Raw genomic sequence first — 17,701 nt, forward strand, 5'->3', positions numbered from 1 at the left:
TATAGCTTAGCACATGCATGAGCCTGGTCTCTTTGGAAAGATAACATTCTGAAGTTATTAATGCAAAAAAGGAAAATCACTTTTAGTGCTAATGAAATAGAGTAACAGAGGTCTGAACTTGAGTTTAACTTGAACTTGTGTATTCACATTTTTCTGTAGTGGTTGCAAGATTCCATATTCCAATATTCCAGCATAGAGGTATAAGCTGGAAAATACAGCGTTTCCATAGCCTGAAGTTTTATGTAGTACAGGTCAACATTTTATAAAAATCCATTCAGAAATGGGTCTTTGAGAAACGTCAGAGTAAAACAGACAAAAAAAAAGCTTTCCAAAATACATTTCCTCATCCACCGCCATCGCTAGACGCTCGCAAAGTGCCGTGACTTGCGTGCAAGTGCTCGTGAGCATGTATACATCCCGGTGCACTTTATGTGGTTATGGTATCAGAATGTATCAACAACTTTCAAACTGTTTAATGAGAAGCATTTATTTATTTTCTCCAGCCTGGCAGATAATTTTATGGAAGAGATAATTTGAACATGGCTTGATTATATTCAGAAAAGCAGGTGGCATGTATAAATTAGGAAGAATGTATTGGGGTGTAACGGTACACAGAAGCCACGGTTCGGTACGTACCTCGTACAAATGAGAGCTTTGTCAAATGTGTAACCCTAGTTTCACCTAGTCGTATGAGACGTATTCTTCGTATGGCTGGATGTACCGCACTGTGACGCCCGTACCGTAAATTTGCGGGACGAATACACGTACCGTTACACCCCTAATAATGAATGATTCTTTTGTTCAGCAAAGTATCAGGGAAAAATCTACCGTTTTAGAACCTTGTGGAAATCAAAGCATCAAAACCAATGGAACATTATGAAACAATATCCTGGTGTGTGTGTTTTAACACGTACGTTCTTGTAGACCTTGAGCACCACTGGTGAGGGGTGGAAGTCCATGTTGAAGTCGTCCACCAGCACAAACAGTCTCCTGATCTCCTCCGCCATGGCATTGGACACCTACACGCACATAGAGGAATTCAGAACGTAAGAACACACAGTGTGTCATAGACGCAAAGCTACACTGGTCTGCCACAAAGTGCATTGTCTGTGAGCCACCACTATGGGCAGAGTGGCTAAACTGACTGGATTACTGCCTGAGTGAGTTAGTGACATTGCCAGTCAGAGGTACTTCACATCTACAAAAATTATATTTTTTTAATATATTATATTGTGAATTTTTTGCCGTGGCTGGACAATATGGAACAACAAACTATCCAAACATGTTGTTTTTTCACTAGTGGTGAAATCTGCCCCAGCTACATTCCCACAGCCTCCTGCGCTTCCAAAATGACTCATACATTTATGTATATACTATACTATAATTAATAGCGCTTTACAATTTTGTTCCTCGCATTCACTCACACATTCACACACAGACGACGGAGGCAACCATGCAAGGTGCTGCCAACCTGCTCACCGGGAACCTTCAGATCAACAGGCTATTGCTCTACCTCCTGAGCCACTGTCTCCCAGGACCAACTCTAAACATTGGCCCTATGTCAATTTCTCTACTAAGGGGTCGATGTCACTTTTGTCACAGATGTTATTCTTCTCAGTTCCAAAAGTGTGTGAAAGCAGTTGCAAGTTATGCAGATAAAACTGGAGGGTGCTTTTTTATCAATACTGCTCCTGAAGGAATATAGTGATGGACGCAGTGTATTTGAGTGTATGAGTCAGTGTGAAGATGTGAGCTGGTAAAGCCTGCAGACAGGGTTGTGTGTGCGTGTGCTGTTAAGTTGTTATTTAGTGTTCATTTATACACCAGTATTTACGGTATATATTGCTTTTTAATGTGGTCTGTGTCTCTAATTATCATCATCAGTCTAGTCTCAAGTTCACGAGATCTTCCCTCACTCAACTAAGCCGTTCTGATTTGACAGTATTGCTGACGTGAATAAGGTACTGATTTGCAGTAACGCCCCCTCTATGGTTGTAGCGCATAGTGTAACCCGACACTTCCTCAAACGGGTTTTGACAGAGAAGCAGAGAACGAGCGAGCGAGAGATAGAGAGGGACAGCACGCAGGAGTGTGTGTAAAAATGTGTGTGCGCCGCGGGGATGGGTCTTCACACACGCACGGAGCATTTTATACACAACCTCCCGACCGCGCGGGGCAGGAGCTTCTCTCTCATGTGTGTGTGAGAGAAGACCCCCGCGGCGCACACACATTTTTACACACACTCCTGCGCGCGGTCCCCCTCTCTCTCTCCCCCTCGCAGTCGGGAGCACTCGCATATCACTGTCAAAATATCTTTGCGCATGCTCCCACGCGCACGCCCGCATTCCGATCCATGCAATAATATTCACAGAGGTATATATTGTCATTTGAAACAAGTTACCAATGAAGGGAAGGAGAAGGAAAGAGTGAGGAAGAGCAAGCAAGAGCATATGTATTGTATTTATTATGTGTATATCTTTTAATCTACATTTATTTTGATTCAAGTACTGGACAGTCATTGTTATTATTATGTCGGTCATAGTCCTGTGATTTATTGTATTTTTTTTTTTTTTTTAAACAAACACAAACAAACATGACAACACACGATAAGATATACAAGCATTAATTGTCAGAGCACATCCAATGAAATCACATTTTAGTTAATTGTCTTATATAAGATATACCCCTAATACCTGTTATCTAAAAACCTACACACATATGCTCCAGCTCGAACCCCCCCCTCCCGGACCCCACCTTGGGAAGTACCTCCATTATCCCTCGCACCTAACCAGACACTACCATTATAAGCTAGCTTTTATTCTCTCCACCACTTCTAACCACATTGACATTTTGGATTCATTGAGACCCAGAATTCTTGCTGTAGATATTTCTTGATAAATCACATCGAGATATGTAAAAAACCAAACTTTCCGGCACATTTTTTCCGGTTGAAACCAGCGTGATGCGATCAGCTTTTTAGCTACTGTGATACCCGATAAAACCAATCTCTTTAGCTGTGGATTTACTGCAAACTCAAAAACATCATTCAATAGTAATACCGAGGGGTGTACAGGTATATTCCAAGATAAGAGTTTTGATAATTGTTGGGTCACATCTTTCCAGAATGCCTTAACTGGTGGGCAGTCCCAATACATGTGCATAAATGTCCCTTCGTCCCCATTTGTACATTGGGAGCATTTGGAGTCTTGTTTAAGACCCATTCTGCACAGTCTTATAGGAGTCAAGTATGTCCTGTGAATATAGTTAAGATTGATTTGTTGATGATCCGGGTTCCTTGATGTAAGTCGGACATTTGCCCAGGCTCCTTGCCAATCAAATTTTCCAGGTCTGGTATATCCCTCCTCCAGACAGTCTAGTTGGAGGGTTTCATACGAGGACGTTAGTAATTGATGATAAAAATCTGAAACAAAACCTCTCGATGTCTCTCTTTCATAGAAGAATTTGTGGTATCTGTGGTGTTCAATTGGTATGTCTAATGGAACACCGTGAGACTTCAAACATAGCTGTAACTGTATGTAAAAAAGCCATGTGGACTTGGTGAGATTACATTTTTTGCGTATTTCTTTATCACTACAAAAACCCTGTTTGTTAAAAACATCCCCTAATGAGTGTATGCCTTGCTCTTCCCATATAGGGAATCTTATAGGTCGTTTTTCAATTAAGAGTGCATTGTTATTGAATAAGGGAGTATGATTGTGCCATTTATGTGGGTTAGGATTTTTTTTTTGTGATTCACGCCATATCCGGATCGCATGATTAATTATGGGGCCAAATTTCCGTTCACAGTGCTTGATTGGTAGTTTAGTGTATGCTATGTCCTTCAGTCTATGTGGGGCTACTATGTTTTCTTCTAATTTTCTCCAGGATACTAATGCTTGGGGGTCAAACCATGTTGTCAATGGTCTTAATGTGTACGCCTTAAAATATTGGAAAAAATCTGGAAATGCCATGCCACCATCTGCTTTATTTCTCTGTGCGGTGGATCTTTTTATACGTGGTGGTTTGTTATTCCAAATAAATTTGTATGTGGAGGAGTGTAATCTTTTCCAGTAACCCTCTGGAGGGGGTAACGGTAGCATTGAACTGAAGAAGTTGATTCTAGGTAGTACATCCATCTTAACTATTGATATCCGTGCTTGTACTGTGTTTTTAAGTTTTGCCCATCTATCAAGGTCGTCTTTGATTTTGTTTTGGATTTTTGTGTAATTGTGCTTCACCGTTTGTCTTATGGTGGGGAATATTTCCACTCCCAAGCATCTAAAATGTTTTACCATCGGTATCTCTCCTGGGAGGGTTATATCTTTTTTTGCAGGGGTGTTAAGTGGAAGGAAAGCCGACTTCGGCCAATTTATCTTAAATCCCGATAAATCACCAAAGTTCTCAATCAACTTGAGCAGATGAGGCAATGTGGTGTTGGGGTTTTGCATGAACAATATTACGTCGTCCGCATATAAACTAATTTTTTGTTGTGTGCCCTTGATTACGATTGGTTCTATGGATTGGGATTGTCTTATATATTGTGCTAAAGGCTCTAATGATAGATTGAATAGTCCGGGACTAAGAGGGCAACCCTGTCTGGCAGAGCGTGATACCGGAAAGATTTTGGAGATGATTGTGCCTGTTGTAATCATGGCCGATGGGTCTTTGTATAATACTTTAATCATATCAATGAATCCTTTTCCTAACCCCATCCTTTCTAATACTGCCCATAGATATGACCATTCCAGCCTGTCAAAGGCTTTCATAGCATCCAGGGACAGCATCGCCTTAGGTATGGTGTCATCCTTGTCGGCATCTAGTACGTGCAGTATTCGTCTTATGTTATCAGTGATCAGGCGGCCTCTTATGAAGCCAGTTTGGTCCGGGTGAACTAAAGACGTCATATGCTTTTGTAATCTGATGGCTAATACCTTAGAGTACAGTTTGATATCGGTTCCGAGGAGGCTTAAAGGTCTATAACTACCGCACTCGTTGGGGTCTTTGTCTTTTTTAAGGAGGACTGTTATGAGTGCAATATTGTCATTCTTATGGAAGTTCCCCTCCTTGACTGAGTATAAGATCATATTTAGTAATAAGGGTCCAATTATGTCCCAACAAGAAAGGTACATTTCTGATGGGATACCGTCTCTTCCAGGAGCCTTACCACTTTGCATTGCGGTTATGGCCTTCTTGAGTTCCTCTAGTGTGATCGGTGTTTCTAACTGTTTAGCGTCATCCTCTGAAAGTTTAGTGAGAATAATTTGATTAAGATATGTGTCCATTTTGTTTTGATCGAAGGTCGTTTCTGATTTATATAAGTCGGAGTAGAATTCTTTGAATGTATCGTTTATTTTTACAGGGTCTGTTTCAAGTACTTGTTGTGCTCTAATGGTAGTTATATCTGCAAATTTTGCATTGATTCTCAATCGCATGGCTAATAGGTGACTAGGATTAGAACCTTGGGAGTACTGCTGTTGTCTTGTGCTGCGTATTTGTATTTCCGATTGTTGTCTGTATATGGCATTGATCTCTATTTTTAGTATGTTAACTTGATTCTCTAGTCGAGTTGAGTTGTATTTTAGAGAATTAAATAACGTTGAGTAAAGCGTTTCCAGCTCAGCCAGTATTGTGCATTGATTCTTGCGCATTTTGGAGGAAAAGCTATCAGTGAAATCTTTGATCATTCCCTTTACCGACATCCATAATATTCTGGGGTCTTGCACCGAGTTTGCATTCTCCCGTTGGAATACTATAAGAGCTTCTTTGAGTTGTGTAATGAATTCCTTGTTATTAAGCAGCATCGAGTTAAATCGCCATCTTGGGGCTCGGGAGGATAGTATACCAAATGTTCCTTTAAGGAGTAAATAACAGTGATCTGATAGTGCGTTGGGTATCATTTCCACTTCATAATTATCAAATAGTCTCTGTGATGCAAAGACATAATCTATTCTGGATAATGTGTTATGTCTCGCAGATCGACAAGAGTACTTTCGGGTCGTGGGATTAAGTAATCGCCATAAGTCATTTACACCTGTAATCTTCAACCAATCCTTTAATGCCTTAGATGAATTATTTTGTTCGCTGGAAAAGGCGAGGTAAGATTTGTCCATCCTTGGGTTCCAGATGGCATTAAAATCCGCACCTATTATAAATGAGTAATCGGGAATGTCTAACATTGCATTGTTAGTGTAGTGAAGAAATCCTCTTCGTACAAATTTGGGGCGTATACCGCTACCAACGCTATTTTCCTGTTCTTATGTACAATCTTAGCTATAGTTATCCGACCTTCTACATCAGACCATACTCCCTTTAATACAATATTCAACTTACGTTTAACGACTATGGCTACACCCCGAGTTCTCGTACCAATAGAAGAGTGACTAATATTATGATACCGTAATTCCTCTAATAGTGGCCGGTATTCAATTACAAACCGGGTCTCTATTAATGGCCGGGTGCGCTAATATACTGAGCTGCATACTGAGCTGCTACGGTAAAGTTACTTGATTTCACTTTGAAAACGTTGAAATGACCAGTGACCACCTGTAATTGCACTGTTTACTATTTCATACAGTACTTGGTTTCAATAAATGAACCCAGTACATTTTACTGGGTTCAAACTGACACAAAATGTTGATTTATTCATTATGATCCGTTTGAAAATGAGAAATATAGGCCTCTCTCTTATACATGCCTCCTCCTAATACAAGCCTGGTATCCGCTACAGTTTAAGCAAATACAAGCCGGGGTTACTATTAGAGGAATTACGGTATGTATTGTCCGCTAATTTATCTATGTCTTTCTCTAGAATGTGCGTTTCGCTTAGCAGAGCAATGTCCACATGTTCTTTTTTCATCAGTGTGAGCACGCTTTTGCGTTTGAGTTGGTTATTTATTCCCCCGGTGTTCCATATAATTATATTCAAACTAGCCATAATCTATACATGTTGTATTGTAGTTTTTGGTAATGCTTCTGGAGTGCGAGGCAATAATAGATATACATCCAACTAGTGAGGTCCCGTTGAGAGCCGAGCTTAAAAACATACATATATACAAATAAAAATCCCCTTCCCTCCCCTCCCACCGAGAGTCGTACATGATTGTGTTCCATGAACACAACCTTTGCGTATGACTCCCTCCCTTGCACCACCGGATATCCCAGAATGATCCAATTATCCTTAACATTCCTATGTATACCATAGGATCTAACACTCTAAATTCTACCATAAGTACTTTCCCGTTAAATAAAAATTTTAATAAGATAAAACTAAAAATAAAGACCAAAAATAAGCTTCAATTATCATGCCCTAATCACTTACATTTTATATGAACTTGTGTAATTTATAGTAATCCATGAATAATATGGAGGTATTGAACTGAAATGAGAGCCTCAATAAATCAGAGAAAACCGAAAAAAAAAAACAAGTATAAGGAAGAGAACATTAACTTAGATCTTAAAAGAGCTTTGCTATGCTTAAACATCTAAAGTATAAATTGGAGAAGTAGTGGAAATATTTCCAATTAATAAAAAGCAGTTTTTAAATACGTATATGCAGCATTTCCCCTGGCCAGGGGTGGGCGATGATCCGTTGTGTAGAATGTTATTCCAGCCGGCCGCTGCTATGATGGTTCTGTGGTTCTGCAGCTAGATGCTGTTGATTATTCCCCCGAAGGGCTTCTGATAGTATGTCTGGCCACGTATTGCTGTTATTCCAGAATGTTCCCTATATCAAAGAATGCTTTAGATGTTCTAGATTATTCCAATATGTCGTTTTTACAGTGGAATGTTCCAGTATGTTCTGGAGTGTTCCAATTTTGAATCCAATATGTCCGCAATAATAGAATCCCGACGGGGAAAGCATTCAATAACTCTGAGCTCGTAGGTCTCTCTGTCCCAAATCATCGGTTCATTTAAGTTTATACTATATGGTGACCATGCATAGCAGAGATTAAAAGGCTATTTATACACTATCCTGCGTGTTGTGCAGACATGTATTTGGCTGCATCTTCAGGCGATTTGAGGAAAACCCTTGCTCCTTGTTTATCGACGATGCGAAGTATTGCAGGGTATATTAGTAGGGGTCTGTATTTCTCCAGATAGAGTTGAGACATCACCGTCTTGAACTTGGCACGCAGGTCCACTACCTCACAACAATAATCTTCAAAGCAGTGTATTGGTATATCCTTGTATTTCAGATTGCCTTTCATCCTGCGAGTTTCACGAATAATAATTTCTTTTATTCTGACTTGGCGCAGGATAACCAATATCACTCTGGGCTTAACGTTATTGTCATTGGATCGGGTCCCCAATCTGTAGCACTGTTCCACCTCTGGTACTTTAGGAAGGATCTCTGTTCCCAAGATTTTCTGTAATTCTGTGGCAAACTCTTCAGGGCGTGCGCAGCTCACCGACTCGTCCAGACCGACTATACGAATATTCAGCTTGCGTTTTTGATATTCCATCTCGAATATTTTGGCTTTCTGTTCTTCATTGATTCGCTTAAGCTCCATCGTTATATCGCTGAGCTCCGTATTGAGTTCTTTGTAGTTTCCCTTCATCTCAGCAGTTAGGTTAACGTTGATATCATCTACTTCTTTGTCGATTCGAACAAAATTTTGTTGGTGGACTTCCATACCTGTTTCCAGAGCCTCCGTGTTTAATATGTGCATCGGCGTCCGCTCTCAGCGCTTCTATTTTGCCTTCGATAGATTCTTTAATAGCATCTACTTTTTGGGTTATTGTCTTCTCCATTTTATCCATTCTCCGGATGATTTGTTCTGTGTCCGCGGAGGTATTTGAAGGGGTTGAACTTGAAGCGGCCACTGTCACGTCAATATTCTCTGCTATTTGCCGCACGAATCCTGCTTCCTTAGGCGGGTCATCTGCGACTGATTTTGGTCTCGTTGTGTCTTTCCTTGTTGTTGGCATCTCGATTCTTTTGGTCAATATAGTTAGTTGATAATCTCAGTTGATATATGCGTCAAGTTTTAAACGCATTAATGGTGTATAAATATGTTTTTAAAACGGAAAAAAAAATAACGGGAGAGCAGCTGTGTCACATGCGAATTACTCCATTCTAACGCTAAACCGGAAGTCAGTCCTGTGATTTATTGTGGATTTCTACTGTTAATGTATTGTGTGTCTAGTTTTATGTTAAAAAAGGGAAAATAAAAAACATTTGTTCAAAAAAAAAGAAACAAGTTACCAATGCATTGTCCCGTGGGATTATGCCCCCCCCGTGGCAAAATGTATTAGTATCCCCCTCAGTCTCTCTCTATCTCTCTCTGTCTGCCACTCGCAGACTGTGTGGGTGACTGTCACTCAAAGCGCTTATGGGTGGAGCCCATCCAATAACAGCCTGAAATCCTGAGGTAGAAAAATTATGCTTTTGAGTACTTGATTAGAAATATAAAACAATGAATCTTTTTGAAAAAAGAACTTACAGATGTGTTCCATAGACTCACAGGAATTGTGTAAAGTTGCCCAAATAGTGCAAGGAATAGCAATGCATGTCCCCTTTAAGTAAAATTATATGGTACCCCTCCTACTTCAGTATTTATACATGCTCTCCATTGTATACATGCAGAGTGGGTTGTTATTGAGCTCAAGGCTATGGTGAACGACACCTGTACAGATGGTGTGTTGACAGTAAAGTTGTGTTTGAACGATATAGAAAGTATTTTCCTTTATGATTAACAGGTGTGTGTGTGTGTGTGTGTGTGGTGAGATTGTTACCTGTCTCTCCACCTCCTCAGTGATCTTCTTGATCTTGCTCTTACAGTCCATGGTCAGCAGGTCCAGCTGTTTGTCTATAAACTCCATGCGGTCCTGCCGGTCCTCCCTCGTCTCTAGACAGTGGATCCTGCAAAACACACACCTCATTAGCATTTAGGGCTGGTCAATACCCATATCGAATGAATGAATAGTTTATTTCTGTCTTTGTTTACAACAAATCAAAAACACACTTGTGTGGACTTACAAAAAGAAAAAAAATCACAAATGTACATATTCAAAGTAAGCTCACACACAAAATCCAAACTCAGTGACCAAAAAAAGGAATAGGCTGAAGCACATGCTTATTTTTTGCCTATCCTTTACAATTCTTAAACAAAATATATTTTCATATTTAAAAGAAAACGTAAAATATGCTGCAAGATAACTTTACTTTTTTGAAGAAAAAAACAAATGCTTGATGTTTTACTCAAAACTGTACTTGTGAATTATTTTACTTTTAAAGATTTTTTTTTTTAAATCTCCCCTGAGAAGTACACAATTTGAACCAGTCACTAATCCTATTCCATAGTTTAAGTCCCAAAATTTAAAACACATCTAGCGTTTACATTAGTTCTTGTGGAATTCTTCTGGAATTTTAAAACAGCACAATTAAGGTATAAAGCTAAAGGTAATGTACTTCCAGGAAACATTCAAGAACTGTTCTTTGATAGAGAGGGGGGTTATAATCTGAGGGGAGAACTCAATTTAAAAGTTCTTAGTGTACGCACTACCAGGAGAAGACACTGCATTTTTATATGTGGAGTGAAACTATGGAACATTCTGAATGTGGTGCTAAAGCAATGTCCAAATATGAGACAATTCAAACTGAATTATACGGAAATGATGTTCCCAAGGTACAGGGATGAGGAAGGGACTTGACATTCATGGGTGTTTACATTTTTATTTTATTTCTTTCATGTTTTACATATATAATTATTTTTGTTTTGCATATATATATATATATATATATTTGTTTTGTAAGGTTTTAAATTAGTACACTTATTTGAGTAGTGGAAAATGGGTAGGATTAAATAAGTGTATACTTCTTCCTACTCCTTTTTGAACATGTAAATTGAGTTATGTTTTGCTTTTGTTTATTTTTTTCATTTAATTTCTTGAGATCAATGATTTGTTTAGATTTTATATTGTTTGTATTTATTTACATGTTTGAAATAAAGATTTCAAATTAAAAAAATCAAATCTTACTTTTTTACAAACTATACAAACTGGTAGGCTTTCACTCTTAGCAAGAAAAATGATATCCATTGTTTATTGTCTATATTGTCTATTAACACTTTGATCGCCATGGTTAAATTCATAATTTACCATCCCTAGCCAGCTCTATTTGTCTATGGAGAAGTTCCCCTTCTTTGCAGGGCTATAACTTTTTAAATTCTATTGCTAAATTGACATTATTATGGCCCATTCAATGTCCTATATCCATTGTTCAGGGTGTAGCAACGATATACCTTTTCATTCACATATTGATACTAAAATATGGTCTAAAGTATAAGTATGTTTTTATCGTTTTCTGCAGCTTTCTTCAGCACTTGATTTATAGCCCCAAATGCATTATATTGATGATCAAATACAGTTTGGTAGCGATTGGTGCCAGATGAAAAAGTTCAACTGGAGGTACTTCTGGAAGTTACTACGTATCATCTGATATTGACCGGATGGGCGAGGGGGCGTTTATAATTCCGTGGGCAACGTTATACCATTCATCTAGTGTGGGTCATATGATCATCAGATCAGTTAGTATAGAATACGTTAGAAAATAACGTTGAAACTCACCATATCTTCCTCGCGCCGTTGGACGATCAGCGTGGAGTAGACAGTTTTCGATTATGGGATGTTGATCCTGATGAACAATTTCCAGCTTGTATAATACTATATACGTCCAAATAACATTATTTATTGAGTTAGGGCGAGCGATTGATTATCCAGTGTGTTGAGATAGAGTCCTGCTAATGATCGCGAGTGCCCGGACGATTTATGGATGAGCACTTCCTGTTTGACGAGTCACTTCCTGTTGGCGATCTGCCGATCGGCCACCAGATGGCGCTCTTGAACCGCTAGAGAGTTGAGTGGAGATCAGCAGTATATCTCAGGACCCCGGAGGAGAAATATGATTTCGATCACAGATTTTTGAAATATTGACATCAAAGACGAGTTACGGCGTCTTCGGCAGAATGAGCATGGCTAGGAATGACGTCTAAACACGTCATCTGCGATTAAAGTGTTAATTAAAAGAGAATGTTGAAATTTACAGTTTTACAGAGGAGGGACACGACCAGTACCATCTCATTTCTAAAGCATGACATTAAACGTAAACCAGTGGCCAAAGTTACTGTGCTTGAAGAAAAGCCTTTTTGATGCCATTTTCTTGTATCATCCATGTATAAACAAGGTGCAGTTACCTCTCATGGTCACAGGGTGCAGTGTTAATGAATATAATATTTCTGAGAAGATTCTAGAAGCCTCCCTCACCTCTGCTCCTGTGCGGCTATGTGGACAGAGTCCATGATGAGGCGCAGGGCTTCGGAGATCTGCTTGGCCCTCACGGTGTGCTGCTCAAACTTGGTCTTCACGGCAGACTGGGAGATACACTCCTACCAGCAGGCCAAACAGAGGAGCATTGAGACAGGGGGAAATACACTCCTACCAGCAGGCCAAACAGAGGAGCATTGAGACGGGGGGAAATACACTCCTACCAGCAGGCCAAACAGAGGAGCATTGAGACAGGGGGAAATACACTCCTACCAGCAGGCCAAACAGAGGAGCATTGAGACAGGGGGAAATACACTCCTACCAGCAGGCCAAACAGAGGAGCATTGAGACAGGGGTAAGATAAAGGAGTTATCAAAGTGACGGACGAGAATACAACAGTTAGAATTTCACGGATGGTATTACCTCGAAGCGCCTCTCAAAGTTCTGGAACTCGAACATTCGGGCCTGGAATCCCTCCGCAAGGGCGCCACCTGAAAGGTGGACCTGAAAGTCAGATCATGTGTGTATGTCTTTGTATGCAGTGAGTTTGTGTGAGTTTGTGTGTCTATATGTGTATTTATCAATCTTTGTGTGTGTGTGTGTGTCTGCCTGTATGTATATATATATCTTTGTGAATTTATGTGTGTGTGTGTCAGCGTCTTTGTGGATGTATGTCCGTCTTTATGAGTCTGTGCATCTCTGTCTTTTTATCCATCCATCCATCCCTCCCTCCCTACCTGCTTCAGACATGCTCGGTTACCTTCTGTACCCTCCCTCCCTCCTCACCTGCTTCAGACATGCTCGGTTACCTTCTGTACCCTCCCTCCCTCCTCACCTGCTTCAGACATGCCCGGTTACCTTCTGTACCCTCCCTCCCTCCTCACCTGCTTCAGACATGCCCGGTTACTTTCTGTAACCTCCCTCCCTCCTCACCTGCTTCAGACATGCCCGGTTACTTTCTGTACCCTCCCTCCCTCCTCACCTGCTTCAGACATGCCCGGTTACCTTCTGTACCCTCCCTCACTCCCTCCTCACCTGCTTCAGACATGCCCGGTTACCTTCTGTACCCTCCCTCCCTCCCTCCTCACCTGCTTCAGACATGCCCGGTTACCTTCTGTACCCTCCCTCCCTCCTCACCTGCTTCAGACATGCCCGGTTACCTTCTGTACCCTCCCTACCTCCTCACCTGCTTCAGACATGCCCCGTTACCTTCTGTACCCTCCCTCCCTCCATCCTCACCTGCTTCAGGCATGCCCTGGGCTTTCTGTATCCGTGCCTGCAGGACCTCTTTGGCTGAGACAAAGAAGATGCGGTCGCTGGCCTGCGCTCGGTCCACAACGCCCAGCTCCTCTACCAGGAAGCTGCTGCAACGGTCCATGTGCTGCCTACGCACCTGAGAGAGAAGAGGAGAGAATGAGGAGAGGGTGAGATTTTGTACAGGCCGACCTCCTTGAGCTAAAGAAAGCAAATACACAGAGGGGAAACCATATGCATACTGGTGTGTATTTTATGGTATATGACATGAAGATTAGTCTGCGAACAAAATCTACTTCATTGGATATTCCAAATTGTAAGTGAGGTAAACAAATACACGGTGACTGTGTGCCTAAAACACTGTACCAGCAAAAAAGAGATAACTGAACATGGTAGAATGTGATCTACGTTAAAAGGGAATCCACTCTCTTGCAGAATTAGCGATGTACAAGTAAAGTTTGGTGGAATAACCCTGTGACCCTGGTACAGTGGTTAGCAGTGTTGCCTCATAGCAAGACGGTTAGAACCCCAGCAGGTGGCCTTCTCCCTGTGTTTGAGTGAGTTTCCTCCAGGTACTCTGGTTTACTCCCACCATAAAAGACACTCATGCGGGGCGCCAGGGTGGCGCACCACGTACAGCACTGCGGTGCAACACGGCCATCCCGGGTTCGACTCCCGGACGCGGCAACCTTTGCCGAATGTCTTCCCCCCTCTATCCTCCCATACTTCCTCTCTTTCTATACCGGACTGCCCGGAAAAAAACAACAAAACATCTACCAAAAACATAATAAAAAAATTATTTAAAAAAGACACACATGCAAGGTACATACTCCTGACATTACCCTTGACCACGGTACTGACATTACAACTGGACTTGGCCCAGGCTCTGCAATGTGGCTGCTAACGGCTCTTAAATAATTAGGATGGGTCAAATGCAGAGGACAAACTTCCACATGGGGATTGGGGATAATAAAGTATAACTTTACTAGTAGATTAACAACTGGCATAGGTAGGTCCCAAGTTAGGTTCCACAGCCCAGACAGTAAAGGTTCAGATCAGGAGAACCATCAGACAGTCTGTTAAGCTGCCCACAGGGCTGTCTAATCTACTGCTGTGTCATCACCACTAAGCCAAGAGCCTATTAGAGCTATCTCTCACTCTCTCTCGCTGCGTGCGTGTAAAGAGTGAGCGAAAGGACAGAGAAAAGAAAAGGAGAGACTGATTGAGGATTGGATGCAATGAACCAGACATACAGATAGTAGGGTTGAGTGCAACCAGCTGACCAACCTGTGCCATTAAATGGCCTTTGTGGTAAGTGTTGTTGGGGAAATATAGGCCTAATTGGCAGAAGATTTAAAAATGGGGTTTAAAGCCTGTGCTTTAAATGTGCAGCGCACTGTGACTTATTTGCCTCCCTTAATAACATAGTAAGAGAGAGAGAGTAAGAGAGAGTAAGAAATAGATGAGGAAATGAAGACTGAGTGAGAGAGAGTGAGCAAGCAAGGCTCAAGAGAGTGTATATATCCTGGCTGACGGGGGTGAGACCACGATCATAGCTCCCCTGGTGTCAACTACACAGCGGGCCCCTGGGTGTCCCAGCGCCAACCTTGGCCTACTGGGTCCACGTGAGCAGCAACCCAACACCAGACACCAACACTAAAGACACAGAACCATCTCCTGAGTGATGACCAGCACACTTATCTAAAGGCACACTATTGCCTTTAGACAATAATCAGCCTGCTGGTAATGTCTTTGTTCTTAATGTCAACACCATGTAAAAGTGACGTGCCAACTATGTAGTTTAACTGGCGTCACCTAGTCCACATGCTAAGAATAGACTGACTGGGTCACGACGACACTCAAAACTCATTGGTGCGACCAGTCAGTTAGTCTGGCCGACGCTAAATCCTCTCACCGTACCAATGCACTGCAGTAGCCCTCATCAACGAAGAGTTCCCACGGAACTTGAAGCCAATAGCTCATAGTGAAGTCAACTTGTATTATGACAGTGAGAGTGTTCTGCAATCCCAGACAGAACTGGTTCAATACCAATTGTGTTGCAAATGTTGCATGCAAAAGTCTCCCATCACGCAGCTCAAAGCATCTACAATGAGGAACACGAATGTAGCAGCTGTGTACAACTCTGTCTACTATCCTCAGGCTCAGAACACGCTCCAGTCTATTTGATCACGTCACGTTTTCTTGGTGTCGTTTCACTGTAGCGTCAGCCACAGACCCTGTGTCTTTTCATTTCAAACAGTAAGTAAGTAAAACTTTTATTCTATAGCACCCTTCCCAGCACGGATGCACAGAGTGCTTCACAAGTTGAAAAACATAAAAACAGGGCAATTCATAAAAACATTACAAAAAGAACATACAATATAAAGACAGGCGATGACAATTTCAGGGAAACTAAATCAACATTTCAAGTTTGTACATGGCCAAAAAAGGCCAACCTGAACAAGTGGGTTTTCAACAATCCTCTCTCCACACCGACAGTCCCTAGTTTGGTCGTGTGTCGGGCCGTCGTTTAGGTTGTCTTAAAGAGCACAGCCAATGCTTCAGCCAACTCACTTCTTCCATGTATTCGGGCTCCGAGGCAGAAGCGTCCCAGCGGTTGTTCAGGATGAAAATGTTGGGGCTGGAGAGGCGTTCGTTGACTTTGTGGAAGAAGGACTTCTCCTGCATGAACACATTCAAACCAGAAGCGTGTTTAGACTAGAAGGACTTCTCCTGCAGGAACACATTCAGACCAGAAGCGTGTTTAGACTAGAAGGACTTCTCCTGCAGGAAGACATTCAGACCAGAAGCGTGTTTAGACTAAAGGACTTCTCCTGCAGGAACACACATTCAAACCAGAAGCGTGTTTAGACTAGAAGGACTTCTCCTGCAGGAAGACACATTCAGACCAGAAACGTGTTTAGACTAAAGGACTTCTCCTGCAGGAACACATTCAAACCAGAAGCGTGTTTAGACTAGAAGGACTTCTCCTGCAGGAACACATTCAGACCAGAAACGTGTTTAGACTAGAAGGACTTCTCCTGCAGGAAGACACATTCAGACCAGAAGCGTGTTTAGACTAAAGGACTTCTCCTGCAGGAAGACACATTCAGACGAGAAGCGTGTTTAGACTAGAAGGACTTCTCCTGCAGGAAGACACATTCAGACCAGAAGCGTGTTTAGACTAGAAGGACTTCTCCTGCAGGAACACATTCAGACCAGAAGCGTGTTTAGACTAGAAGGACTTCTCCTGCAGGAACACATTCAGACGAGAAGCGTGTTTAGACTAGAAGGACTTCTCCTGCAGGAAGACACATTCAGACCAGAAGCGTGTTTAGACTAGAAGGACTTCTCCTGCAGGAAGACATTCAGACCAGAAGCGTGTGTTTAGACTAGAAGGACTTCTCCTGCAGGAACACATTCAGACCAGAAGCGTGTTTAGACTAGAAGGACTTCTCCTGCAGGAAGACACATTCAGACCAGAAGCGTGTTTAGACTAGAAGGACTTCTCCTGCAGGAAGACATTCAGACCAGAAGCGTGTGTTTAGACTAGAATGACTTCTCCTGCAGGAACACATTCAGACCAGAAGCGTGTTTAGACTAGAAGGACTTGTCCTGCAGGAAGACATTCAGACCAGAAGCGTGTTTAGACTAGCAAGCCACGCGCCAGAAGTAATACATTTTTTTTAGATATACAAATACATTTTTGTATTACTTTTGTTGTTTATATGGTCTATGTCTATATATCTTTATATACACCGTGTCAATGAGGGAAATGTAATTTCAACTTTCTGTATGTCTTGCACAATAGGAAATGTACAATAAAGATGACTTCGATAACTTCTCAAACTTCTTGTCTGTAGCTATGCCTTTGTTTCAGTCCAATACCCAATGTCAGAACTGAAGTCCAACTGAGATGTGATATAGATTAGCAATATTATTCTTTAGAACATGTCTATGTAATATTCTTCTTTAGAACGTGTCTATGTAATACTATTTTTAGAACGTGTTCTTTACAACATCATGTCTATGTATAGCTTGCTAACCAATGCATTTTCTCTTTCCTCAAAAGAAAGTAGGGGTGTAAAGGTACACGTATCCGTACCGAACGGTTTCAGTGTGTACCGTACCGAACGGCTGTGTACCAAACGAATACAACGGTATGTTAACCACTAACGCCCGC

General features: G+C 41.5%; 1 protein-coding gene across 2 annotated transcripts in view; it reads right to left on the bottom strand.

Moving 5' to 3' along the window:
* mfn2 (mitofusin 2) overlaps positions 1 to 17,701 on the bottom strand; it is an 88,661-nt gene that overhangs the window by 26,101 nt on the left and 44,859 nt on the right. For both annotated transcript variants that reach the window (XM_084333324.1, XM_084333325.1), the window contains exons 7-12: positions 16,093 to 16,200; positions 13,504 to 13,657; positions 12,688 to 12,755; positions 12,265 to 12,386; positions 9,736 to 9,862; positions 915 to 1,019 (exon numbers count right to left, since the gene is read on the bottom strand). In XM_084333324.1, the coding sequence (XP_084189450.1) occupies positions 915 to 1,019; positions 9,736 to 9,862; positions 12,265 to 12,386; positions 12,688 to 12,755; positions 13,504 to 13,657; positions 16,093 to 16,200 (684 nt within the window). The remainder of the gene's footprint in view (positions 1 to 914; positions 1,020 to 9,735; positions 9,863 to 12,264; positions 12,387 to 12,687; positions 12,756 to 13,503; positions 13,658 to 16,092; positions 16,201 to 17,701) is intronic.

The sequence above is a fragment of the Notolepis coatsorum genome (assembly GCF_963971535.1).
Source record: "Notolepis coatsorum genome assembly, chromosome: 17".
In the NCBI taxonomy this organism is placed as follows: Eukaryota; Metazoa; Chordata; class Actinopteri; order Aulopiformes; family Paralepididae; genus Notolepis; species Notolepis coatsorum.